General features: G+C 37.6%; 1 protein-coding gene across 1 annotated transcript; it reads left to right on the top strand.

Annotated features, from left to right (window-relative positions):
- The first annotated feature begins 500 nt into the window (after nucleotides 1-500).
- Nucleotides 501-25,320, top strand: LOC125415343 (uncharacterized). Its single transcript, XM_087902790.1, has 14 exons — nucleotides 501-658; nucleotides 2,035-2,120; nucleotides 6,130-6,219; nucleotides 8,714-8,813; nucleotides 9,092-9,241; nucleotides 10,295-10,425; nucleotides 12,045-12,118; nucleotides 14,345-14,432; nucleotides 17,572-17,740; nucleotides 19,910-20,328; nucleotides 21,481-21,630; nucleotides 22,275-22,363; nucleotides 24,079-24,259; nucleotides 24,693-25,320. Exons 1-14 carry the CDS (start codon nucleotides 559-561, stop codon nucleotides 24,798-24,800), a joined length of 1,935 nt encoding a protein of 644 aa, XP_087758916.1. The 5' UTR covers nucleotides 501-558; the 3' UTR covers nucleotides 24,801-25,320.
- The last annotated feature ends 2,479 nt before the right edge of the window (nucleotides 25,321-27,799 follow it).

Genomic DNA, 27,799 nt, shown 5'->3' with positions numbered 1-27,799 from the left:
AACAACTTGCTATTACACTCAAACTAATTTAGATTTACTTTAAGTAATTGCCAAACCATAACACCAGGCATAGTGTTGGGCTGTGTTGGGAAGACATAGTAATAGATCGGTCTCCACTTTTAAGAGCCTCACAGACAAAAGGCAATAACATTGAATTTAATTTCATTGTATTAAATAGAAAAATTATTTGTTTGTTTGCTTGTTCATTTGCTATTTATTTTAAAGAGTATCTCTTTCTATTTATTCCAAGACTTACCTCAAATCCGCAAGCCTCCTGCCTTCACACATGAGTATTGGGATTAAGGCCATTTGCTGACATATTCTGCCACGATATTTTTATTTTGTATAACAAAGACACTGGATGTTTAATTAATACAAAAGTCTGGCTTCCTGTCATCTTAGTCCTCCTATTGAGGCACCATAGGGGTGAATCATTTGCCTCCACCTTATCATTCATAAAGATCATTCTTTATCTTTCTGTTGATTAGGGTGGCCTTTAATCCATGCCATGGGCCAACACATGCGGATCTTCACACTTTGCTGAATATACTTCAGAAAATGTTGGATAATCTTGGATATGTAGCCTCTAGACTGAGACCCAGAGCACGCCCTGTGAAATGTCAGACAACCATTCCAGCTGTGACTTCTAATCCAAGAGGTTTGACTTAGACCCATTTTTTTTCTGTGTGCCATTGCTGACTTGAGAGCATCACAGCCCTCACTATGTTTCAAGTGTCTTATGGAATAGAGTATTGGTTGGAGGGGACCTTGAAGTACTTTTGCATATGCAGTTTGTTTCTCTTCATTTATAAGGCTTTGAGGGTTGTTTTGTTTGTTTTATCTTCAATTCATAAAATATTCCTGAGGCTTGTTTAAGAGTGAAACTTACTAGAAATATATATGAAAAATAATAAAGTCCATTTATGTGAACCTATCAGATGATGCTTATATCATGGGACACTTTAGTTAAGGACATGAGATGGCTTTATGCCCATAAACATATAATCAAACTCTCCTAATATTAGGTGAAGTGACAATTTTCCTTACCCCAGCATTCCTCTATGAGTGTCTCTGTTTCTATGTCCTCTCTGTGGCGAAAACCTCCCAAAATATTTGCTAGTCCTTTTGTCCACTCCCTCACCCTGCATTCTTCTTCAACCCTCATCAACAAGGTTAAAGGTGCTACCACTCTACATTCCACTGCCCTGATGCTGTACACCTCAAGGCCTCTTTAGTGAAAACAGGACCTCCTCTACCCACCAGAACATTGTCCAAAGGAATGATCTGAGACTCTTGCCCTGAAGTCAGAATCTCCCAGCACAAGGCTTGTATTCCTTGAGTATTTCTATTTTTCTTGTGTGTTGTGTAGAGGAGCTATTTCTTATCAATGTAAGACACTGAGATAGGAGGGCGTATTGCTGAATTCCTTTACTGCTTCAGGTCAAGGAAGAGGGCTGGTGGGACTGTGAGGAGGAGCAGAGGACAGGATCAGCTGTGCTGCTCCCTGAGAAGACCAGAAGAATGGGAGGCAAAACAGTGACAACTGTTGAGGTTGAAGATCCTCCAGCGAAATGCCTTTGTCCAGAAATTAAAAGAGTAGACTTCCAGTTTTTACCTGGGGCTGGTAGTAAGGGTCTGTGTTGAACTCTTGACTTGACATATTTTGGATCCTTAGTTTTGACAGAAGCCAAAGAAAACCTATAAGTTGAGTGATTTTCAATCCCATCATTTCTTTGTGAGAATTGGTACTCCACAGTTGGAGTCTTTTTGATAATATTAATTATAACTTTAGTCTGGAAAAATGGCTCAGTAGTTAAACTTGAGTTAAATCCTCAGAATCTACATATAGGTGGCAGGAGAATACCAACTCCTAAAAGTTGTCCCTATTCTCCACAAATGAACTATAGGATATGCCCCCACACAATATATTCACAAAATAATAAAAAGTTTTTTTTCTAAATTACAAGTTTGCAGAATATAATATTAATTGATAATTATTATTAATACAACACTTCTCCTTTCTTTCCTGAAAAGGAGCATTAAATATGAGAGTCAATTATGACCAAAAAGAAGTTCCCATTTTCAAAACCTATGAGGAATTTCATAAGACAGTTCTTCAGGTAAGAGTGCTTTTGTTCATTGCTTACTTTATATGTGGATCACATTTGATGCTAGATGCACTGCAGCACTTTTCAAAGCATAGCTGGAAGAACATATGCTTTCAAATAATACAACTAGTGCTATAAAGATATATATTCTTGGATGACAACCTAAGCCACATGGGAACATCTTTTATCCTTTTAAGCATTTTCATTAAAAAGAAAATTTGGTTTAGAGATCATATACTGAAATTTGTGTTATTAAGAGGTCTCAAAATGTATCATTTGAAATCTGTCAATAGTTTTGTGAAGCCAAATATATATTCAAACATTTTGGTGTGCACAGTGAAACTGGGATTATTTTCCTCCTCTACAATCTTTTAGCTTCTGTGAGATGTTAATAACTTGTCTTCATTATTTTGACTCATAAAAAGTGGAGTTTTTTAAATTTCAATTGAGGCTGGGGGTGTGGTTCAATCACACTTGCCTAGCATATGGAGAATCCTTACACCAATAAAAGTAGCATTAAAGTTTTGACTAATACATAATGATTGTGGGACTTGTCAGTTGTTAGCTATATGCTACAAATATCTCCTCTCTTCTGAGCCTTTGGGTAATGATACACTCAACCCACAGCAGGTAATAAAAGACTATGTGAAACTAATCGTTCAGTTCTTTAATGACTATATTATGATTCAAATTTTCTACATTTCATGAGTTATCTTTGGTAAATTATATTTCCTAAGAATTGGTCTATCCAATCACTTTCAATTTTACTGGCATAAAATTGATGGTCATGTGTTCTAGTCATGTTTGTTACAGATGAAGCTTCTGTAATAATATTTACTTTTTATTCTTAATATTATTTGTGGGCCTGGAGAGATGAACAGTTAAAAGCACTGCTTACTCTTACAGAAGATCTCTGTTTGATTTCCAGTACCCTCATGGCGGCTCACCACCATCAGTAGTTCAAGTTTCAGGGGATCTGATACAATCTACTGCCCTCTTCTGGCACCAGACGCACACATGGTACACACACACACACACACACACACACACACACACACACACGAACAAACCACTCATACATATAAAACAAAAACATTTTTAAAAGGAATGTGCTTTTCACTATGCAAATTACTTTATCAGAGGTTTGTTACCAGTGTTATTCTTTTAAAATAATTGAATCTTTTCTGTTAAAAAAATCTATATTGTATCTTTACATTTTACACTTCACTTCATTCTTTCTTTACAAATTTTATTATTTTAGAGATTTATTTATGTAATGAAATAAAACCATACATTCCTCTTTTCCTGAGTGGTTTATTTCATGCACTAAAATATTTATGGGGTCCATTTATGTAGCTGGTGACAGAATTCTCTCTAAAGGCTGAGTGATAGTCACTTACATGTTAGACTAAAGTTTTCAGAGCCCTTTTATCTGTCAGCTGTTTGGACTATATGTTAATTCTTCTCTGTGTCTAAATCAAACAGTTGAGTTGGAGAACTATGTAAAGACAAGTGGTTTGTTGTAGTATTGGTGGGATAGTGGAGAGCATAACTGCCTTCTAAGAAATGAGTGTTATTTAACAGCAAGTTTGAAATTCTGTGTCTTTTTTTGATGGTCCCTTGACTATGTCATTTGTGAGACGGCTTCACAGTGGAGGTAGCATGTGGGAAGGAGCAGTCATATTTGTAAGACAGAAAGTCAGAGAGTGGGGAGGGATCACCAGTTTTCCAGTAACAATCACCTATTAGAAACTAAGCACAGTTCTACAAGAACTAAATTAATTACTAATGAGGGTGCATAACCAGTGACGTCCCACTAGGACTCTCCTCTTAAAGACCCTACCATCTCTCACATTGTACAATACAGACTAAGCTTCTGATATGTGAATGCTTGGAAGACTGGCCATAACCAAATCATAGCAGATTTCTTCCACCTTTTGGCCATTGTGAAAAATGCTGCTGAGAACATGGGTAAACAGAGCTATTTGAGGTGCTGCTTTCAACTCTTTCTTATGTATGCTCAGAAGTAGAAACACTAGAGTCTATGGTGTCCTCTAATATTGAGGACTGGCCATATAGTTTTTCACAGCTTCTTCCTTTTAACCTCTTAGTAACAACGCACGGGTATTCACATTCTTTCACAACCATCTTAAAGCTTGTAGTCAGAGTCTTGACTTCAGTTTTTGTCCCTTTTCATTAATATTTGCTTTGATTTTTGTTACCGGGCTTGGGTACCAGGGCCTTATGCAGCTGGCAAGAACTCTACCAACATAACCACATGCCCAAGCTCTCCTGTGTTTTACCATGCAGTTTTACTTCTGCATTAATGTTTTCTTTTCCTTTATGCTGAAGATGAAACCCAGGGCCTCACATATGCTATGGAAATGTTTTGCCACTGAACTATAATCTCAGTCACTGAATTGATATGTTTATGATAATTCCATTTAAAGAACTGTTGCTTAGGTTTCACATCTCTGATCAGTTTTGAGTCACTCAAATTTTTAAAACCTTGTTATCTATGTTCCTATATTTAGCACTCTTTTCTTGTCTGTAAATTCCAATGTTTTCTTTTCAGCCTCATTCTGCATTTGACTTTTTCTATACACTCTTCTTGTATAATAGATTGCCCTTCCCAGTGTTTGCTAGTTTGTTTTTAGCATAAGGCCCTTTATTTGTAACTATCTGTCTGCATGAATTCTATGAGCCTGTTCCTTAAAATATTCATTTTATTACAGACCAGGACTTCTTTGAATTAAATATTAGATTGGAGTTGTTGAACACCACTCAAGCAGTGTCTGGATTGCATCTCTAAATTTGAGTGAATATGGATGTTTGATTAGTACTTCCTAGGGGAGCCCAGGTTTATTTGTCCTCCTCCTCTTAGAATTGAGGCAGGCACATACCTATCCACATCTTCTTTGAATAACCTTTTGGCATTTCACATGATCTAGATAGCAGCTTTTTGGAAACCTTTACTTTATTTCCAAGCTCTAAGTAATCAATGATGGATAAGTTTCCTAAGGCTCTAACATCCCTTTATGTCCTGGTGCCTACATTCATAGTCGTCTGTGGTATGTTGTTTCCCTTACTTTGCTATGAGCTTGGTCCTACTGTTGAAAACAGCTTTGTTTTGTTAGCATATATTGATTGCATGTAATAATCAGATTCACTAGGACTTTTCAAACATTTATATAATGTATTTTGATCAAATTTGCATCTCATTACTCTCTCTTGTCACTTTCCCTTCTCACTGATCTCTTTCCTCCTCCCAGTTACACTACCCTTCTCCTATCACAGCTTGGAGGAGATGGATTTCATGAGACAGAACCCCTTCCCTGAGAATAAATAGTTAACAGCAGCCAAGGAAGAGTAGCTCATGAGTCCTCAGCTCTTCTTAAGGATCTCTAGGAAATTAATGGTTGCTAAGGGAACAAAAGACATTTTCTTCTGTCTATAGCCACTGGAAATGTACTAAAACACCTATATAGAACCCCTCACACAGGCTCCTGTTAGCAGCACTAACAAAACTTATAGAAACAACTCTGAAAACAATTTTTTAGCTTATAAAAGTCATTTTAAATGTTCTTTACAAGAAAATATTTGTCTGTATACAGAAGAAAAGTAATGGCAGAAACCGCATTTAAAAGTAAATAACTAGACTAAGAACAAATGAAAGTGCCCTTAAATAAAATTATTAGTCATTAAAAAATTAAATATGCTTAAAATGTGTCAATCTACACAGAAATTAATCTTCCTAGCTTGTGTTGGATAGTATAGGTGTTAATTGGGTGCATACTGAAGTTTGTTTAAGGGACACATTATTTGATAAATATCTCATGCTTAAGGTTAAGAAGATTCTGTGTAGGAAGCAGAATAATCGATTTTTAATTAAGTGTGTGCCAACTTCCTTGATATGTAAGAAATAGAATACATTTCAGTATACTGTTATATTTATGCACTTATGAATAAAACTATCATTTTATAATTACATTTTAAATTATGTTATTATTCTCTTTATTAGTCATTTGAAAACATTTCAATTATATTGAGCACAGATGGGAAAGTTGTTTATATATCGCAGAATGTGTCACCTCTTCTTGGACATCATCCAGTAAGTTCTTTTAGCTTTTGGGGAAAAGGGTCATTCTGGTTTTCTGTTTATGGACTATTTCTTTTTAGCTTCATGTAACTCAGTGGTGTCCAGCTATGCTCATTTCTTCATCTCCATTGGTTTCAGTGTTAAGTCAATATAAACAAATTCTGTTTTGAGGTAAGAGACCACAATTTCAATTTTGCTTGGGGGTATCTCAAAGAAGACTGGTTTTGTTTTACTTTGCCTGGAACATATGATTCACATGCCTCAGCTTCCAATGTGGTCTGCATCCCCACACAAGCCAAGCATATACTTTTTTTTACTCCTGTAAACATTAATTACTTCATATAAAATGTCTGTAAGAATGTTTCAGTAGCAAATTTTGTAGGATGGAGAGATATTGGATTTGTGGCAGTTGCAGTTGTGATGTAATAAAATACTAAAAGTGTGAATAAAATGGAGAATAATCCTTCAATTTGTAAGGAATAATGTAGCTGCACTGTGCGCTAATATTTAGACTCAGTGTCTGAGTGAGGTGATTGCTTAATCATTTGTTTAATGGTAAATATCAATGAAAGGCCAGGTTAACCAGAGATAAATTTATTTGTGTATTTGAACTGTATTTCATAAATGAATCAATGAAAACATTCTTATTGAAAAATAAATATTTCTTTATAGTATTGAAAATTAAGCTTTCCCCATCAAAATAAACAACGCCAGATTATAGTATAGGGAGGACTAGGGACTTGAAAGTGCGTTGTGGAGAAGGCCACTTTTTGGTTCTTGGCTGCCTGGCCTGCTTAGACCTAAAATAATCACACAGAAATTGTATTAATTAAATCACTGCTTGGCCCGTTAGCTCAGGATATTTACTGGCTAACTTTTATATTAATTTAACCCTTTTTTATTAATCTGTATATTGCCACGTGGCCGTGGCTTACTGCCTAAAGTTCTAGCATCTGTCTCCAGTGGGGCTGCATGGCACCTCTCTGACTCTGCCTCCTCTCTCCCGGAATTCAGTTTAGTTTTCCCCACCTAGATAAGTAATGCCTTGCTATAGGTCCAAAGCAGTTTTTTTCCCAAAGCAGTTTTTTTATTCATTAATGGTAACCACAGCAAACAGAGGGAAATCTTACACCATCTTCCCCTTTCTGTTTAAATAAAAAGGAAGGTTTTAACTTTAACATAGTAAAATTAATATAACAAAACAGGTATCAAGCAAGAATTACAGTTACAGTATTTACATCTATTTTATCTTTTATTATAATTAAGCAAAACTATGACTATAAATTTTTCAACCCCATCAAAGACTCCAGAAGGCTATAATATTACCTAAGCAAACAGGAAGTGCATTGTAAGCAACTTCCAAAACTCTAGAATTGACTGCCTGGATAGTCACCCAAAGTTCTGTATCCATCTTCAGCCTACAATCCCATAGTATCCAGCAGACTTTTCCATGAATCAAGAAATTTCAAAAACAGTTCTGTCTATATTGGCAGTTTGTCAGTCACTTTTTCTGTGTCCTAAAGAATGTCTAGCGGACTCTGTATTGAAGCAAGAACCCCAAAGGATCATATCTCCTTTAGATAAGCTTAGCAGTCATTTCTCTGTGGATCCCCTGCATATCTAGTTTATCAAGTAGTCTAGGCAAGAGCAGTTTCTTGTCAAATGGTCAGCCAAATCTGTAAGTAACCTCTTCAATGCCCATTGTTCTCTTGAAGTAGCTTGGTGCTACCAGGAGCAGATGTGTCTCACTGTCATGACAAGGCTTGAGTTTTTAAACATTTTAAGTGCTATATTCTGAAAGTCTATGAAAGATATGAAGAATACTTATCTAACTAAAACATATCTCTACACGTCTCGAAAATCTAACTAGCATAACTACAAGCTTGACTATTATAGACAATTATTTATTTACCTGTATTTTTAAATTATACCTTACATTTTTTAAGTGAGCTACACAATCACAGTACCTTAAACAAGATCAAAAATATACATATAACAAGATTGATCTGAAGTTTGTATTAATAAACCAAAATCTATGCCAATGCAAATCTCTATAAAAGTGTGAGGAATGCATAAAAGAGAAAGGATTCGAGTTGAAATGTAAGAAAGTGCACAGTCAAAGGTAGGCAAGGCTGTATGGGGGTTTCCAATCCACATTCACTTGCTTGGATCAAGGTCTGAGACAATACTATGGATGAAGAGCTGTCAATTTTCCAAGCATAGAGCACAGAGAGAAAGAGCACAATGTAATCATTACAGTGTCTGTGGTTTCTGAGATGGCTAAAGAAGACTCCAACTGTTTGCAGAAAATATTGTACAAGAAAACTGTGTCCAGAATGGATTTTAGACTGGAGTAATTGCAGGATGGTAATGAAAACTGGCTGAAGCACAGCAGCAGTAGCCATAAATGGACAAGAGCAGAGCTAAATTCACTGGTAGTAAGGAGACAGGATAGACTAATAGCCTCAGTGTAAAAACAAAATTTGTTCTCTCTCCTTCTCTCCAGGAAGACATTGTGGGGAAGACTTTATTAAATATTCTTCTTGATGAAGAAAAAGAAAAAATATCTCAGAAGATCATTCTTAATCTTCCATTGGCTAAATCAGGTATGTATACCTGGTTTTGTTTTATTGTGATTTAATTTTGGGGTGTTGAGTGACAAGTAACAATTGAATAATTACTTGCTTTCTTACCCCTTAGTTAATTTTGCAAAAAGAATTCACTATAGCTGCTGATCATATATTCATTTATGTTTACCACTTATAATATCAAACACCACATTTCTAACACTAAAATACCCCCTAAAAATGTTTTGACTAAAGAAGCCTTTCATTTTCTGAAATAATCCATATGACCATAATACTTTGTTTCTTGTTCACTTTAGTTGGAAGTCTTATTGAATTTTGCTGTTATGTAAGAAAAAGAAATGCAGGCCTGTTTGCCCAGGATGCATATACTTATGCGGACATGTACAACCAGAGGGACTCATATGAGTATGTGAAATTTGTCTTGTACTTGCAAGATTCTTATGATGGTAAGCAACTCAGCTCATGCTCTTTAATGGTGTTCAGGAATGATAGATTCCTGATTGCTAGGATACATGTTCTTGTATTATTGGTATTTACAAAATCTCTGATACCCTTACACTCACACGATTTCTGGCTATACCTATTAGACATTAAAAAAGTAATAGGAAAATTTGTAAGGTGGGCCCACATAGAAACATGGTGGGTTACATTGGTAAAGGATGGCTGTCTCCCCGTATAAAAGAAAATAAAATTTAAAATTTTATCAAAAATGGTTAATGCACTGCCAAGTTTAAGGGAACTCCATGAATACCTAAATTTATAAATAAATTTTGTAGTTTGCAAATCATGCCACAGATTGGATTAACTAGGGTCTAGAATTCAAACATCCTATCAAGGACAAATATATAAAATATAGACACTAAAGTTCTATACACTAACCTGGGGAAGGAAGTTTGTCCTCTCTCTAAAATTTTTAATAGATAAAAATTATGCTATTTCTACATTTATCTCATGTATACTGTGGGGTCTTGTGTAATTTTTGAGGTTTAAGGAAGTTCAATGTGAGAAATCAATATACAAAATTAAAATAACTGCTTCAGAGCCATAAAACATCTGAGGTAATCAGAGGTAAGATATACTTTGTGCTTCCAGTTCCCAAATGCTTGTTAAACTATTTCTCATGTTTCTTGGAAGTTAAAGGAAATATCATTTCAAAACACTTGGACAGATGTATGTACATTTACACACACACATGCTCACACACAGACACACTCACACACACACTTCTTTAGAGACTACCACAACAATTCATAGGGCAACAGCCAAAGACTGATATCAGTAAAAATTCACATTTGATTTTCAGTTGACTGCCTCATATTTTGGTGGTGACCATCTGGGAAACTGGGCTGGAAGAGAAGGAAGACAAGGAGAATCCCAAGGCTCAGAATCTTGAAAATGCCTATGGGATGTTAAACAGCATTGTGATATGGCAGTTGTCAGCCTCCTTGCTTATTTAGTATATCTTTTAACTTAATCACCATTGTGTCTATCCCCCTTAGAGTCATTTGTAATTTTTGGAAACTGTGGCCATAGTAGCAGAAACTTTTGGTCATCAACTCCAAAGCTGTTAAAGGAGCAACAGTATTATCTCGTGGGAACCATTTCAGTTCTTCGCACAAGAGCTGAATCAGTGAGTATGCTGTATGTTTATCCCACTATGAAGGGCACATCATTTCCACTTTCAGCCTTTGGACATCAGTGCACAGCACTTGGTATTCACTAGAGAAAAAATAAGTTGTATTTTTCTGTTAGGAAGTGAATTTCCATGTAACAACAACTCTGTTTTTTCCTTAGGTAGTTGATTGTTAAGGCTTTTTACCTATCAAAGGAAAAGCTAGTTTTTAGAATCCAAATGATAGATTAAAATTCCTTTAGTTTATTCTTTCAATAACTTGGGATAGTTCTAATGTCCCAGATATTGTAATAAGTGCCAGTGAAATACATATGGGCAGGCAATAAAGAAAGCATTGATGACAAATGTTAGAGGGGTGAGAGTTGATAGGTATCTCTTTTTGATGATTTGTGTTTGGAGTATAGGACTCCAAGAACAATAACAAAGGCAATCTGGGCAGAGAGTGCCTTGACCACAGTTTGGAGAGTTTGAAGGAACAAATTGCTTATGTGGCTCAGATAAGAGGTCAGGGGATAGTGGAGGCAGGCAGGGAACAGATCGTATACAGAACTTTGCTACATTAGTAATGCATATGAAATTTATACTATAAGTACACTGACAAGCAGAGGAATACTATGATCTGGACTGGAATAACCAGGCTGCTTTATAGGTGGATAACAAAACATAAGAAACACTAATGGAATTACCCAGATATGAATGGCAGGTCTGGACTGATTGTAGTCACAGGGATGGAAATTCCAGGATTTGCAATGAATGGAGGTACTATCAGCAGATACAGGCAGGACCAGAACACTGTAGACTGGGCAGTATTAGCTCCAGAGGAGGAGCTCTATTTGGCCTGTGGGCCATGTTCTTACTGTGATGGCACAGTAGATCATTCCTACATTCAAATGTACAATAAACCACTTCTCTTTGTTGAAGACAGTAAGGAAAGTGGTAGAGAGGGGAAAACTGAAGGAAGTTGGTCTGATTTGATTTCCTCATTCATTCTTCCTTTTTACTCACTCTCTGGGACCTGAATTCCATCATCTGCAATGAAAACGTAGACTTCTAAGATGTAGAACTCAGCCCCAAGATCTACTTGCTCTTCTGAGAAAGAGAAAAAAATCTTTCTTGGCTCACCCATATCCCACTAGTCTCCTTATCACAACACCAGGAAGTCTTTTTGTGATTTCCTCAAGTTTTTCTCTCTGGGCTTCTATGATATTGTTTCAGTATTGGGGGATATTTTGGAAAACATATCTCAAGATAAGAGAGGGATAGTCGTCAGAAAAGTCTTTAGAGTATGATGGTATAAAATAGTGAGCAGTGAACTTGAGTCAAGGTGAAATTCCTCTCCTAGATCTACTACTGTTAGACTGAACCATTGTATATGTATACCTTGTTTTCATATCTATAGACTCACTGTTTTCCTCACACTTATATACGGATCAGTTTTAACTTGAATATGTAAGGTATGCCATAAGTTTCAGGTCATTTTTAGTATACAATGCATTTAAGTTCTAATTAAGAGGCTGGGAGAAGGTATAACTCTGTACAAGGCTGTAAGTTTGACTCTCAGAGATGCTAAAATGATGACAGCAACAACAGAAACCAATATGCTCATTTTTCTTCAGGAACAACCTGCTGCAATTCAACCTCCTGTTATAGTTATTGATTCAGATGATGACAATAATACACAGTTCCAAAGGTAAGAGGTTTCATGGCTGTAAGTAATACAGAGCTGAAACCTTCTTTTTTTACAAATTAAACCAAAACAATAGAAAGATCATCTAAGGATTTTAATGAATCTAAAATTACCAATTTGTTGGTGTGAACCTACCTTATCATTTAATATAATTTATTATTATTTCTCTTGAAAAGTGAAGTTTTCTTGCCTATCTCTGTCTGTCTGTCTGTCTATCTATCTATCTATCTATCTATCTATCTATCTATCTATCTATCTATATTGTGCATTTGTAGACACCACCACTTTAAGCTTCTAGATCTGTGTATTTTAACATATTTAGTAATCATGTAACCAGTGTCTCTCACATTATTTTCTAGATTGACCCAATATTTGTCCTAAAAAAATGACAGAAAAAACCATACAATATACATCTGAGGATGCGAGCCCAATTCCTGGAACCCATTTGGTAGTTCATGAAAGTTTTCCTCAGTCCTTCACACAAGTGATATACATGAATGAACCCATGTATACACACACAAAATGAATAAATATTTTTTAACAAAATAGTAATATTGAAAGTAGATATGGTAGCATTTGAGAAATAGTGTAAGGAGAAACAGTAGCTCAGTGTTATCCTGGCTGTCCATGCTGGAATGTTGACTGGTCTGATCTCGTGTAGGCCTCATGGAGGCCATACCACTACCATGAGCTCATGTGTTCAATGATCCTGTCATGGTAAAGATAATACTGTTTTCTCCTTGATTTATGGTTCTTAGTCTTCTTGCCATACCTTCTGCAATAGTCCTTAAACCTTGTGTGGCAGGGGGTCATATAGATGTACCATGTAGACCTAAACACTCCAGTAACACTCATTCTTTGTACTTTGATGAGCTGTGAGTTTCTGTGTTAGACTTCTTTGATGAGTTCTAAGAACTATACTAAGCCATGGGCATAAAGATAAGAACTTAGAGGATAGATTTATACTATATTCCTTTAGCAAAACAATGGCAAGTAGATTCACCTTTGGGCCTCGTGAGCTGCCTAGCCTTGGTCAAATTTATAGACTTATATTTTTCTCCTGTAGATGGATGCTAAAACGAAATCTAACACTATCTCAAAATTGAGTATAATAAAGGGGTTTTTTATTTAGGAGCAGACTCACAGATCACAGTTCTCTGCTTGAATGGAAAATAGCAATTGAATCCAGCAACCAGAAGAGAGAAAATGTGCGGGCATGCTTTACAGTGGCATTTATAGTATAAGAGGCCATGCACAAGTGGGCTGATAACTTAAAGGCTACCGGCTGAAGGATTTTCTAGAGCAAGTGTGCCCTTCAATCCATTTAGAAATTGATTGGTTGTCCCCATAAGATTCATGCCACTATTGCAAACATGGGTATATCTTGCCATGCCAGTCATTATTGTTGACACAATGTTCACAACTGTTAAGACTGTTGATTAATTCCCCTCCCCCCATTTTTCCTCCATCAGCCTATACCCCCTTTCAGTACTATAAACGCCAGCCAAATTCAACTAATGAATAAAGGTTAAAGAGGATTATTCAGTGTAATCCTTTGCCATCAGAATACTCTGTGAGAGGCCTCTCACAGGCCCGTATGCCGACTCCAGTTTAGTTATTTCCTGCAATGTCCCAGTAAAACTGATAATGCCGTATCCAGACTACAATGTTGACACAATCATAACTGGCCTTCTGCAACCAAGAATTTACAATTACTAATTATAATTTTCATACTCTTTCTCAACAAATGAACTCTGGCTCTCAGATTGAAATCCAAATACACTGCTAAACTTTCTTCTTATCACTTCCACCAACTCTGCCTGTCCTTGTACCTCTGGCTTGCCTACCTGCTTCTCCTCCAAAACTCCTCTGCTCCAGAAGGCAGCACCTCTGACAGGAGATTGTCTTAAGAGCATTCAGAAGGAACCCGCCCAATAAAACCCAGCAGTAGATGCCAATAGCATCTTTAAAAGTTCTTGGTTTCATAATGTTTTGTTGGGGCTTTTATTATATTTTTCTCTATTTTTTAAAATTTAAATTTCTTACTATTTATTTCTGCCATACATGTCATTTGCATACATATTATGGCTTCTGGTTTTGTATTTTACGGGGATTCCTGAATGCAAATAAATGTGTCTCTGTATATATATAAAAGCTAGCCAGAGAGGAAGCTTCCAGGCCAGTACATAAAACAAATTTTAATAGTGATCTCTTTACGATTTTATTAAGGCTTCAAAAAGGACGCAAGAGGAAGAAAATTCAAAGGAAGTGCAAGGTTGAAAATTTGAATATGGAAAGTCCTGAATCAAGCTCTGATGTATGTAGATTGAGAGCCATTGAGTAGACCCCTAAGCCTTTGTCTCTGTAATGTTATTATTTAGTAAATATGTGTTGCCAACATTGAAAGACTTTCATTTTAGTAACTGTATTGTGAGCATGGCAGTGTCCTATAGTATGCCTTTTATTTCTAACTGATTAGAATAGTTCCTGTGATAACCAAAAAAAAAAAAAATAACAACAAAACTAAAGCTAAACTCCTTTCCAGACTTCATTGAAAGTGTTTCTTTTTATATTTCCTAAAGAAAGCTTGAAAATTGGACATCTTGTTTATGCCTGTAATGCTAGAACTTGGGACACTGAGGGAGGTGTATGACTACCATAGAGTGAGTTTCAGGAGGGCCTGGCCTAAAAAGTGAGACCTTGTCTCAGAAAAGTTTATCAAGGCATGGGGAGATGCTCAGTGGGTAATAGAGATTCCTGTGTGAGCATGAAGACTCAAATTCAAATCCCCAGCACCTATATAAAAATCTGGGAGTAACTGCTCACACTTATAACCCTCACACCATAGAGCAGTGATTCTTGACCTTCCTAATGTTGCGACTGTTTAATTTAGTTCCTCATGTTGTGGTGACTTCCAATCATAAAATTTTCATTGCTACTTCACAACTGTAATTTTGCTACTGTTATGAATCAAAATGTAATGTTTTTGGGTGGTAGATGTTTGCCAAAGGGGTTGTATCCCACAGTTTGAGAACCCCTGCTATAGAGCATGGAGACATTAGAATTTGTTGATTCCCAGACCTAGGCCTAGGTTCAGCAGGAAGTTTTTGCTCAAAGGAATAAGAGTCATAATAGAGCATAACACCCAGTGTCAACCACACACACACACACACACACACACACACACACACACACACACACACACTGTAGGGGAGTCTATGGATCTGTTTCCTACACTGGGTTCTATGAGAAAACATCAGACAGTATTACACATCCCACTGTGGGCAGTGCAAGATCCCTAATTAGTTTTGTTCCTATCCTTTCCTTAAGGCATCTCATTTTTTTTGATTCATTCTTCATTCTTCATTGTTTACTGGAGTGAATTCATTGGGGATAAACATTAAATCAAATCTAAAACTTGTTTTTTTTTTTGGTGATCTTAAACTCAACTCTAATACAATATTACAATAAAACTTTAGGAGAGGTATAGAAGAACAGTCATTTCCTAATGGTCCTCAGCGAAGTTGTTCTTCCTTCCCTGCCATTCCATCCATTTACATGTAGCCTAGGTGATATTATGCACTAACCACAATGGTGCCTTATCTGATCTCTGTGGGTACTAGATATATATGGTGTACAGATCACAAAAACAACACATTCATACATATGAAATGAAAAGTAAATGCCTTTTCAAAAGAAGTGACTTATATGTAAATAGATTGCTTCCAGACTGGGGATACAGCCCAGTGTTAAGCACTGAGCTAGCATACTCTACACAAACACAACGGAGACAAAATTTTCACCTCGGAAAAAGCACCTATGTTGAACCTAGCATTTTGTTCAGAAAAGTGAGAGAGAGATGAAATTAGAAGACTAAATAACAAAATGGAAGACAGAAAGGGGGGCAAAACTCAACTTGAATTTTAAACAAAATGATACCAAACAAGATCAGTAGCAGTCTAATATCAACTCAACAGAATATCTTTCTAAGTAACAAAAAGATTGCCATATTTCTAATATTGTATTAAGTAGTACACATTACAAACACTTGAATATTCAATTTGTACCTGTTTCCTGAAGTTGAAATGCTTCGTATGATCCAAGTAACAAGTTTCTAAAAGAAAAACTGCCATAGATCTAGGTCTTAAGCAAACCTTGCTCAAGCAAACCAACCACCACCAAGAAACAAAACTAAATGTTTAGGCATAGATGCACAGGATTTCACTGGTGAACACATTTCATATGAAGAGTGGTTCATGTGCATGTGCTATTCAAACTAGATCAAACTGTTAAAGCTATAGAACTATACCACTCATTAGGAATAAAATATGGAAATTCTTAAGAGGCAAAATCTGCATTTTTTTTTTTTACTTCTTGAAGATTATCAAAATGGTGATCACAAGAGTCTGAGGAGATAACTTAGTCCTTAAAGTGCTTGCCTTGCAAAGACAAAGGCTTGAAATTATCTCCAGAACCCACCTCATAATGAGGTACACCTCATTATGGTGTACCTAATGGCATGGTGCTGTGTACTTATAATCCCAGTGCTGAAGAGGCAAGGACAGGCAGATCTCTGGGGTATGTTGTTCAGACAGACTAGCTTGGATACTGTGAGGTACTCAACACCAATTGTTGTTGTGTAGATTCCAAATGCATGTTCACATGGGCACAACCATCCATACATGCATGTGTACACACACACACACACACACACACACACACACACCAATTATTTGGAGAAACAATTCTTTTAATATTCAATTTTAGCTTATGGTAGGCTGTTTTATATACCCTTGCAATGCTGAACCACGGGATATTCTGTTCACTCTTGCAATGCTGGGCTGCCACAGAGAACAAAAATCATTTTACCAGATGGTCATGAACTGCCATGTGGTTGGTGGGAATCAAACTCAGGTCCTCTGGAAGAGCAGTCAGTGTTCTCGAGAACTGAGCATCTCTCTTGTCTCCATTAAATTGTATTTTAATCTTAGAGAACTTTCTCTTTAAGGCTAGTTTGTTAGTAATTACCTTGATCCCCAGACAAGTATCCATAAATGGTTTAAAGAAGCATTTGACTAAAACACAAGCAGTCTTAGGGAAAATGACAGCAATGGACTCTTAGTTCTACAGCCAAAAATCTCCTGCTGGCACTATCCCATTTAGTCAGCCTAAAACATTAATCATATCACTCTTGACTTTCACTTGTTTGAAGCACCATAAGCATGTGCAGGAACTCTGGGAACATCCACCAATGGCTACTGCCCCATGGTCTTTGAAGTTTATCTCCTTACAGTAATATTTTTAAGAATATGCATGAAGATTTTTTTGTTGACTTTTCAATTGATTGAAGTATGTTTAAAATTATATCTAAAGTTTAGGATTCTCCCTGTGTTTCTTTTTATTTGTGTCTTACTCTATCTGGTTAGTGAAATCGTTATCTTCTTTTGGAAAATCAGGTTGAGATTGTAGATGTTATACCAGCCCCTCGGCAAATACCATTTGAATTAGCTCATGTCAGGACACTGTCTCGATCAAGTATATGCACAACTATCAGTACAGATACAAGCACAGGCACAAGCATAAGCTCATCTGGAGATTTTGCAGCGATAGCATCATCATCGCCAAGTAGGTACAACCAGTTCTTTGGATGTGAACTAAATAAATGGAGTGACCTTTGAGGTTGCTAAAAGGTTTAAAATAAAGATAGTATCTGGTTTATAATGGTGTGAAATCACAGCTATCAAGTCCAGCTTTGCTCATTTTCTTTAATTTTTTTGAGATGATGATTTCAGAGCAATAAAGTAAGTATTTTCTCATAGATTCAAGCAATCAGGGTTCATACAAGCTTTGGAAAATTCAGTTAGAAGTCTGCAGCCTTCCTCTTTTCTGTTGAATTAGTATTATTCACTTGGTTTTGATTTTAATATTGTAAACATTGTGATGGACATCATTTTGAAGAAATAACATTATTTATGTCCATCTGTATGCTCTGTTGTAGCAACATGTTTTTGTTGGTGTTTTAAGACAGAGTCTGAATGTTTAATTCGCCCTGCCCTAGAAGTCCCAGCAATCCTTTTCTGTGCAATCTTGATTGCTGAGATGACAGATTTACAGGCAGAAAATTGGAATGGGAGAAGAGGTGTAATGGGTTAAGCCCTCCTCACCAAAGTCTTAATTAAAGTATTAATGAAAAACTGCAAAACTGGAGAAAAGGGCAGGTATCCTTTTACTCTGTGGATCTTATTGTAGAGATTTGTATTGTGGAATTTTCATGTAGTGTGGTTAATCTTTTATTTTGTTCTTTCTTTCTCAGTTCCAGATGTAGTTTTAATGCATAAATCGTTTTTAGTAACAAAATTTCCGTTATTTCTGTAAGTTTCAGAGCTCCATTCCAAACTATTCTATGAAAACAGCACAATGGTGTTGAGGTTTTGTGTGTGTGTGTGTGTGTGTGTGTGTGAGTGTGTGTGTGTGTCTGTGTGATTGTTTCTTACATTTACTTGAGCAGAGATTGCTCTTAACCCACTCATCTGGATTTATGTTGTAGCTTTGTTCTATTGAATTATATTCATTACTGTTAAACCGTCTGTGGACCAATCATGATAAGTTCTAAGATCTGCCCTTTCCAGCCAAAAGAACACACCCAGATATTTAGCAACAAACACTGAAATTGGGAAGTATTTGATTGCCTTGTTATGGCTTACTGATATTTATTTGATTTTCATTTGGAATCAAAAATTGCAAATATACTATAAAAGTTCAAAAACAATTTGGAAATATTTGATAGTAGAAAAGTTTAGTAAAAATCCTAAGCACTGAAACTACCAAAGAACTAGAATTTTCCACTTGACTAAAATTTAGACTCTAAAACTAACATAATGGTCCATAGAATTGTGGTGAGGTGTTGGGTGGCTCACCCTGCCTGATCCTTATGTTTATATTTTGTAATTTTTTTTATTTTGAAATAATTTTGGACTTAGAGAAAAGTTTCAATGCAGTACTCAGGAAGTACAGGCAGAAGGACCAGGAATTTAAGGCCATTCTTGGCTACACAATGAGTTCAAGGCTATCCTGGGATCCATGAGACCCTGTCACAAAAACTAAAATAGTTTGAGTTGGAAGAACAGTACGGAGATGAAAGGACAAAAGAGAGAAACACTAGACTTTTTATTATGATCCCCCTAAAGCCACACATTACACAATCAAAACACCATTAGATTTTATGCCCGTTCATAATGTGACGCCTTTTCCATCTGGCTTCTTACACTTAGAAATGTACATCTAAAAACTAACTTTCCATGTCAAAAAAGGAAACAATGATTCATTCTTTGTATTGCCCTTCATGAATGTACTACAGGATTTTAATCTATCCATCAGAAGGGCATCTGGGTTGATTTCAAGGTTTTGACGATTATGAATAATGTTTCTACAAATAATTTCCCAGAAGTTTTGTGTGGAACTTTCAGTTTGCTTTGGTAAATTCCTGATTGTGAGACTACCAGGTCATATAGGAAGTATGTCAAGTAGATTTTTAAAATGATATCATAATTCTTCATTATTGTCTTCCAAATTCTTTTACTCAGGTATTAAAGCAAAGGTGTATTGTAACATCTTAAAGAGTGACCTATAACTTATTTCAGCTTTACTATTTAAAGGATACCAAATATCTGAAATCAAGATCAAAGAATGTTGCCATGAAATATTACTAATAAGCCATACTGTCCTCTTATATATACACAAAGCTGGCACATTTTACCATTGTTTTCATGCTCTCCTCTGTACTTCCTTCCTCAGCCTCTACATCTGGGCAGGATTCTATGATAGAGGCAAAATACAGGCTAGACCCAGTAGACATGGAATTTGAAGTAGGCCCAGAATTTCTTCTGAGTGACAGCCAGGAAGGACGAACCTCCCCAGAGCATGGAGAATTGAGTGATGAGGATGAGAAGAAACCCTTGGAAGAAGCAATGGTCGGCAAACCCAAAAAGAATGCTATTGATGAAATTTCTGATTCTTCTTCGGATGATGATTCCTGTGTAATAGTGGAAGATACTGAAGTCCAAAAAGACCCTAAGATCCAAGAACATATCGTGGACCAAGAAAAAGGACATCAAAAGACAGTTGAGACATCTGCAAAGATTCCAAGCCCAGTAGCACAGCCTGTGCTCCCAGTAGAACATCCCACGCGCCCAGAGGCAGTGGTGGAACCCATGGTATGAACAAGTTTGCCATCTTATGCAGTAGTAGAGATGCATCTGAACGTCTTTCAAAATTCATTTTTCTTCTTGTTTGGACCTGTAACATCTTTGAGCTTAAATTAACTCTGATTGCTCAGGTTTACTTTACAGAAAGCATGATCTGTGTTTTCAAAAACATATTACCGTTTGTGATGTACTGGCTTTTAAGATATAGACGAGAACCTCTCAGAACAGGGGGGTTGGATGTTCTCTAAGGTACACCACATCCCCGTTGCTTTCACCCTGTAAAATATACAAGGATGTTTTCTGTTTCCCAGAAAATTTGAAGAAAGTGGAAAGTTGAGCTGCTCTGAAGATGCAGCATTTCCTAGGTCTCTGCTTTCCATGACTTGTGAAGTGATGTTAACCTTCTCACAGGAAGACAGATTTCTTGACAACTCAATCCCATGCTTTCCCTCTGCATGCACCACCAAAGCTAGTTTTCTCCTCTTCTACTCTGTATCTCTTCTATCCTTGAGACTGCCGACAAAACCGTGGATTTGGTTAATCATTTTTATATTAGACAGGATTCTTAAATATATAGACTAAACTTTAAATGATATTAGCTTTATATCAGTTATATGGAATTGTGTGTACTTATTCCTGAACCCCAAACTATCTGTTATGTTCAGAATAAAAGTCTTCATAGAATGAAAAACTAAAAGACAGATGTCTCAGTTTAACTCCAGGAGTGTGACAACAGCAAGTTCGTGAGCCATGATGTTTCTGCCTTCTTGATTTGCACAGATTTCTGGAATACCTGAAAATTTCTTTGAACTATTTCAGAAATCTATGTGAATACATTTGTCATTTAAGAAGATGCCCTTATGCTAAAATGTCTTGGGTTTTGCTTTTTCTTTCTTTGGATTAGTACACAATTAATTTCTCAGCATAGATATGGTCTTAGATTTCTAAAATAATCAGCAATGGTTTTGCAATCAGGCTGTGTACAGGAGCTGAGGAGAGCCGAGTCAGGTCTTAGCAGGGGCCAGTGTGCCTTCAATAACTTTAGGGTTTCCTATGGGCTTGGGTGAACAATCTTTCTCCATCTTCACTGTGTTATGTGTACTAAGAAAAGGCATGAACAAGAAGCAAGACATTTTTAATTCTGTGTCCTTACAAATACAGCCAAGAAGAGCACTTAACTTCCAGGATCCACTATTGGGAGAAAGGTTTGCCCAGCTCTCTGGCCCACGAATGATTACACAGATCTATGATTTTAATATATGCAGAGCCTTCCATGAAGAACCCCCTTCTTATAGAGAAGTTGAAGAAGAGGTATGTTAAGTACCTTTTACTTTTAAAACTGAAACGTGATATTATTTACATAAGATGCTTGATTGACTTTTTTTACTTGGCTCAGTCTACCCCATAGGCTGCAGTTGAGTTGCCCTCAGAGAATTAAAAATATCTGTACTAAGTAGACCTGAATACAGGCTCAATGACATACATATGCTTGTGCAGGTGTTCTTGGTTTTCAGATGTCTGTAATCCAGTGGCATGTCTGTGACTAGTGTGTTGCCAAACCACACAGTAGTCTCAATAGTCCAGTGTTCCCAGGGACCAGACTTCAATTACTTTGGGATTCAAATGAATGTTGTTCATTTCTGGGGGGGGTGCATTTTAGTCATCAAAAAGCATTTTTATGTTTATTTTTGATGCATCAATACCCGCAGGAAAGAGAACGAGTACAATGCGAATATGAGTTGGCCCAATGTACTGAGATGCTTCATAACTTGCCATATGAACAGCCAAGGGCACAGGAACAAATGGGGCAAGGACAAGAAAATAGGGTTTATCTGCCACAAGAGCAGGTACAGGAGCAGCCAGATCCTAAGATGTCAGCAAGGGATGGATGGATGGATGGATGGATGGATGGCATACCTGTATCTTTTTACAATAACTCTGTTTGCTTTGTGCAGGTGGTGACTGTTATTAATGACCTGGGACCACATCCATTTAATTTCTTTGGAAATGGAAACTCTGAATATCAACGAAATAAGATCCATGGGTAAGAGACAGGTGGACTTTGGAAAAGGGTAGAGCCCACTGCTATTTCTTCTGTTCCTGCCTATATAGTGCCTATCTCAGTATCTGTTAATGAAATGGAGGGTCTTCCACAGAGAAGGACTAGATAAAAGAGCCTAAAAGCAAGTGATTTCACAGATAAACCTTAAAATCATTTGTCTCCATTGTTCAAGTTCAGACTCTCAGCACAATGTGTTTGTAGAGAAGTCTTTTGTGACCACAGCTGAGTAATTTCTGAATTTCATGTCCTTTCTTTAACTTCTCTGGAATAAAGGCATTGACGGTGAAAACCATGAAATAGATGTAACATGTCTGTTACATACTGAGAAAAGGCAACAGCAAGGCTGATCATGGATCATGTAGTTTGAAGGCATGCACACATTATAGCCCGATAATAATGTCTCCCACTTCAAACACAGAAAGAAATGGTTATTCTTAGCATGTAATTAAGGTCCAAAAAGGGCTTTTAAATGAATGTTGTCTTACTGAAGCAGAGTCTCAAAAGCCATGTGGATTTCCATCTGACTTTACATGTGGTGACTGACATGTGAAGTGGGCCAGTGTCATGTTTTGTTGTGCTTCTCGTCATCAGAGCCTACCTTAAGAAGGATTAAAGTGCAGATTCAGGGTCTTTGCAATTTATATCATTCTCTGAATCGCCCAAGCTTTGCATTGTGGAAAGAGTCCGGCCTTGATGTTAGGAAATGTGCCTTTCAGGCATTACTCAGTCCCCATAGGTTCCCTGGGGTGGTCAAATTTAGCCAGATGTAATAGCATATACAAGGTCACAGAGAGCACAATCATGGTGGAACTATTTATATAAGACCAAAGAAACCAGGTTAAACTAGTGAACTGGCTCTAATTTAGCTCTGCATCTATCTTTATTTTACCTTGGAAAGTTCTCTTTTTAATAATAAATGTCATTTTAATTTATTTAAATAATTTAAAACATGTTTGGTCATGTAAGGTCAGGTCTAACTGTATGTGTTCAACAACGGTCAAGTAGCCCACATCTACAGATTAGACATATAGAACTTTTATGAACAGATGTCAAAAGGAATTTATAGAAATGTCACGTCAGGAGCTCCAGCTAAGAGCTGCAGAAGCAGGGAGTTGGCTCAGTGGTGAAGAATACTTGGAGCAGGGTTCAGTTCTCAGCACCCACATAGTGGTTCACAACCATTACTGCAGTTCCGGGAAATCCAACAAACCTCTTCTGCCCTCTGAGGGCACAAGGTTGCATGTGGTGCACGTAAATACATACAAGCAAGATCGTCACACATAAAACAAGTAAATCTTAAAAAGTAAAGTAACTTTTAAAAGTGAAAAAAATAGCAGAGCTTTCCGTACATGGTGGCTCACAATTTTAAATACCAGAACTCAGAAGGTAGAAGAAGCCAGATGTCTGTGAGTTTGAGGGCATCCTGGTCTACATTGCAAGGTTCAAACCAGCAAGCCTACAAAGCCTGCAAAAAGAGATGGGGAATGAATAGCAGAAACTAGGTGTGATGGCACAATACTGTCATCCCAGCTCTGCAGGCAGTGGGGGCAGAAGTTCAAGGTCATTCTGAGCCACATTTTGGCAAGTTCTTATACTGAAAACAAATGTGCACCAAACCCCTACTGAAGACCTGGAGAATTTCTCATGAGTCATCATTCTTTGATCTATCTCACTGCTTCAAATTTCTTCTTTTATAGATTCTGGAATGATCATACCTATGCAGTGTTCCATGGCTCATCGACAAGGTCATATCAAACAATACAAGTGCCACATCAACTAGGAGCAGCAACACATCAACCTCTGGCAGCGACAAATCAGCCATTGACAAGAACATATCGTCCATCTGCAAGGTCACAGTACCCATCACCAAGGTCGCATGTAAGTGATCCCCAATCATTTGAAAGTCTTGATTCACACATCCATGGCCTGGGGACCTCAGAAAATTTTATGTATCTATGGAATAATACCATGGGCCACACTGCAGAACATCATCATTTAGTGAAGGACAATAACCCTTGGCTTCATGGCCAAGAGAATAAACATGCTAGAGATATCCTATAGCTTTCTCATTTTGGATCAGGAGGGATTCTGGGCCTCTTCTTCCAGAGGCAGCTGGAAGAAAGAATGGGACAGGCCTCATGTCTTTCTCAAGTTTCTGTCTCCTGCTAGCACCCTGTAATCCTCTACTGCAGAGAAGTTTGACAACTGCTCGCTAGCTTAAAATAAAGGGATACTCCTATCACCACAAAATGGGTCAAAGAACACTAGCAAAATATTTAACTTTACCACGCTCCCCCTATTTTTTTTTCAGCTTTCCACTACTGACTACCTAAGAGAGGGTGGGCCACACTTCGTGCCCCCTGGCCAAGAAAATCCCCGCTATTTTCATCCTGAAGAGGACGCCAATCCTCATCCATGAGGGGAAGATGAGGCAGAAGACAGACCATCATGGTCTGTGTGGGAAAGAGACACGCAAAGTGGGCAGAGTCCCTTTAGGCAGGAGGGTGGGTTGACTATTTTTCTCTACTCAAAAATTGAGTTTGTAGTTATTTTAAAGTACAATTACTTTGCTAAGAATGATGCTCCAGAAGCAAATTGGCATATCTGAATTCAGGTGTGTAACAAATAGTCAATGGTCCCTGCTTGTCCCACACTGTTTCATGGGGTAATCGGACTCCAATGAGCAAAATTTCATGGGAATTTTCTTTCCAAAATAATATAAAAAAATACCACCACAATTTGTGATATAGAAAAAAACTATTCCATCAGACCCTTACCCCGAATTCTGGGACCTTAATCTTGTTTTATTTCCACCTCTCTTCTGTAACCCTACAACCCTGTTACATTGGGTATGTTAAATGGATATCCAATTGTGAGAAATTATTATCTATACAAAATGAGGTACATATTTGCTTTATAAACACTGTGCTTTACTCTAAGTCTTATGTCTGTGTGGTTGATTTTGAGATCCTATGAATGTTACTGGCTTGGTGAACCCATGCCTATTTCCTGAAGTTCTAGACATAAATATCTCATACATTGCCTGTTCCTAGAATATCAGCCCATTTGCCAAACTTACAGGGGTCAGTGGCTGCTACCCTCCTGTGTAGCTATGAAAATAGGCTTCTCTCTTCTGTCCACAGTCTTTTGTTTGTTTGGTCTGCCTTTTTGTGTGTGTGTTGTCTCTATATTACTTTTTAAGACAGGGTCTACCATAGAAACTGGGACCTACAATTAGACTAGAATTAGACTAGACTGGCTAGCCAGAGTGAGCCAGGGCTCGTCTCCTCAGCCCTGCAGTCAAAAGGGTGATTTTGTTGATTGTTCTATCACCAAGGAGAATATATCACCCACTAGTTTCACAGTGGTGGAAGTGGGCGGGTTCAGGGCTTGGGTAGTTCTGTCAGAAATCATCCCATGTCTCTGGAAGGCAATGAACTGTTATTGTAAGAAAACAAAGGACAACCAGGAATGCTATGACATTCCTTAGGTGACATGATTTTTACCAGTGTTTATAAAAAGAATGCTCGTGTGCTCTCTAAGTTCATCAGAAGCCACACCCTCCAATTTGATGGATTTGGAGATGGCATCTTCCAGAGGTGATTCTGGTTCTGAGGACATCAGGAGGATGGGCTTTTGATAGCAACTCAACCGCCCTGGTGCCAGCGTGACTTTGGAGTTTACTCAGTGGGTTTCTAGACAGCATTCCCTGTTCTCACAATTATAGATAAATCTAAGCATTTGCAAAGTCATTGTAGTTCTTTGGTCATCAGCTGGAGAATAAAATCTTGGTAAAAAGAATACTTTCTCCACAGAGCATAGGACTGCTGAATGAAGGTCTAATATTGAGCAAGTTTTAAGGAGAGACATGGGAAGCCCAAGAGCCTGGAGACCACTTGTGAGATTCATTGCTTGACTTCACTGTTTAGGATGTGTCTGTTCTTGATGTCTACCTCCTTGAGGAGGTCTGGAATAGCTGAATACAGTATTCGGTAGCTGGGTACTGCTGACATGTCAGAGTTTCCTGGATTGACTGTTTCCCTCACTCCAGATGCTCAGACCATACCAGTTGAGGGGAAGTAGAAGCACAGAGAAGTTCTCTGGAGCTTGGGAGCTCAGGGTTTAACAGAAGGAGCTGGCCTGATATGGTAATCCAGGAGCCCTTACCCCACCCCCCCCCACACACACACCACAGACACAGCTGCAAAACCCTATAGATTGGAGAGACTGAAAAGGAAGCCTCTGGCCCTAGCCTTCCTGCACTGCCCCCACACAGTAGTCAGTAGCAACAAGATTAAAGCAGGCACCTGCAATCGCCTCTCATGTGCTTTTCTGCTCCTAGCAACAATACCAATAAGGTGGACCCAAGATGAAGCACCTTACTATAACCCTTGGAGACCTGGGTTGGCAGTGTCAGTTTGAATTTATCTTCTTAGCATGAGACCAAGTTCAAGCAACCTATCTGGAAAATCTTAGGAGTTGCATCTGTGTGTGACTTGTGGAGGTTAAAGGATGAAACACACCAGCACTTCTAGGTAGTCACTGTACCCACACCTGCTCACTCCCGTGGAGGCAGGACAAGGCATGGCCTGTATGTAATGCAACATTCCATTCACAGGCTTATAACTGCATATTCAGGAATTTTCTGTGGCATCAGCACCAAGCATTTATAAACAGTCCTTTTTCCAAACGCATTTGATAATAAAGAAACAGGGTTCAGTTAAGGACAGCACAAATAGATAAAGAGGGCTAAAAATCTGAGAGTAAAGATCTGAGGGGTAAGAAATCTACTCACAACAGCAATCATCTGTCCATAACTCTTTATTCTTCACTCTTTCATTGATCATTTCTCATTGATCCACTCATTACTTGTTATCCTTGTCCTTTATTGTTCTTATTTCTCTTTGTTCGTCCTTGCCCTACTTGTTACAAACATTCCCAGTCATATATATTCTTAAAACTAGTTATTCCCTATCCCTAACAGATTCCAGGGATAGAATTCTTATGGCCCATAGGAAATCAGGTAAGGGTTTTCACACACACACACATACACACACACACACACACACACACACACACACACACAGAGAGAGAGAGAGAGAGAGAGAGAGAGAGAGAGAGAGAGAGAGAGAGAGAGAGATCTGTGGGTCTGTGTGAATGGCTATTACTCATTCATGTATGCTTTGATGGAGAAAGTTAAGAATGGAATTAAATCATTAGGGTGTGGAAGGTTAGTGTGATACTCTACATTTTTAGGTGGTTGGAAAGACTTAGTTTAAGTAAAATTATAATTAGGGCAAGGATTGTTTAAATCAGCACAGCTCTTTTCTTCCAGTGTGCATTAAGGATACCAGGTAACCATGCAACCTATGTAAATAATCAGGGGTAAACTCATGACTCTTTATCACACAGTGAAGA

This window comes from Myodes glareolus, chromosome X (genome assembly GCF_982192425.1).
Source record: "Myodes glareolus chromosome X, mMyoGla1.1, whole genome shotgun sequence".
In the NCBI taxonomy this organism is placed as follows: Eukaryota; Metazoa; Chordata; class Mammalia; order Rodentia; family Cricetidae; genus Myodes; species Myodes glareolus.
The sequence above is the reverse complement of the archived record's forward strand: the minus strand, read 5'-3'. Positions and strand labels throughout refer to the sequence as shown.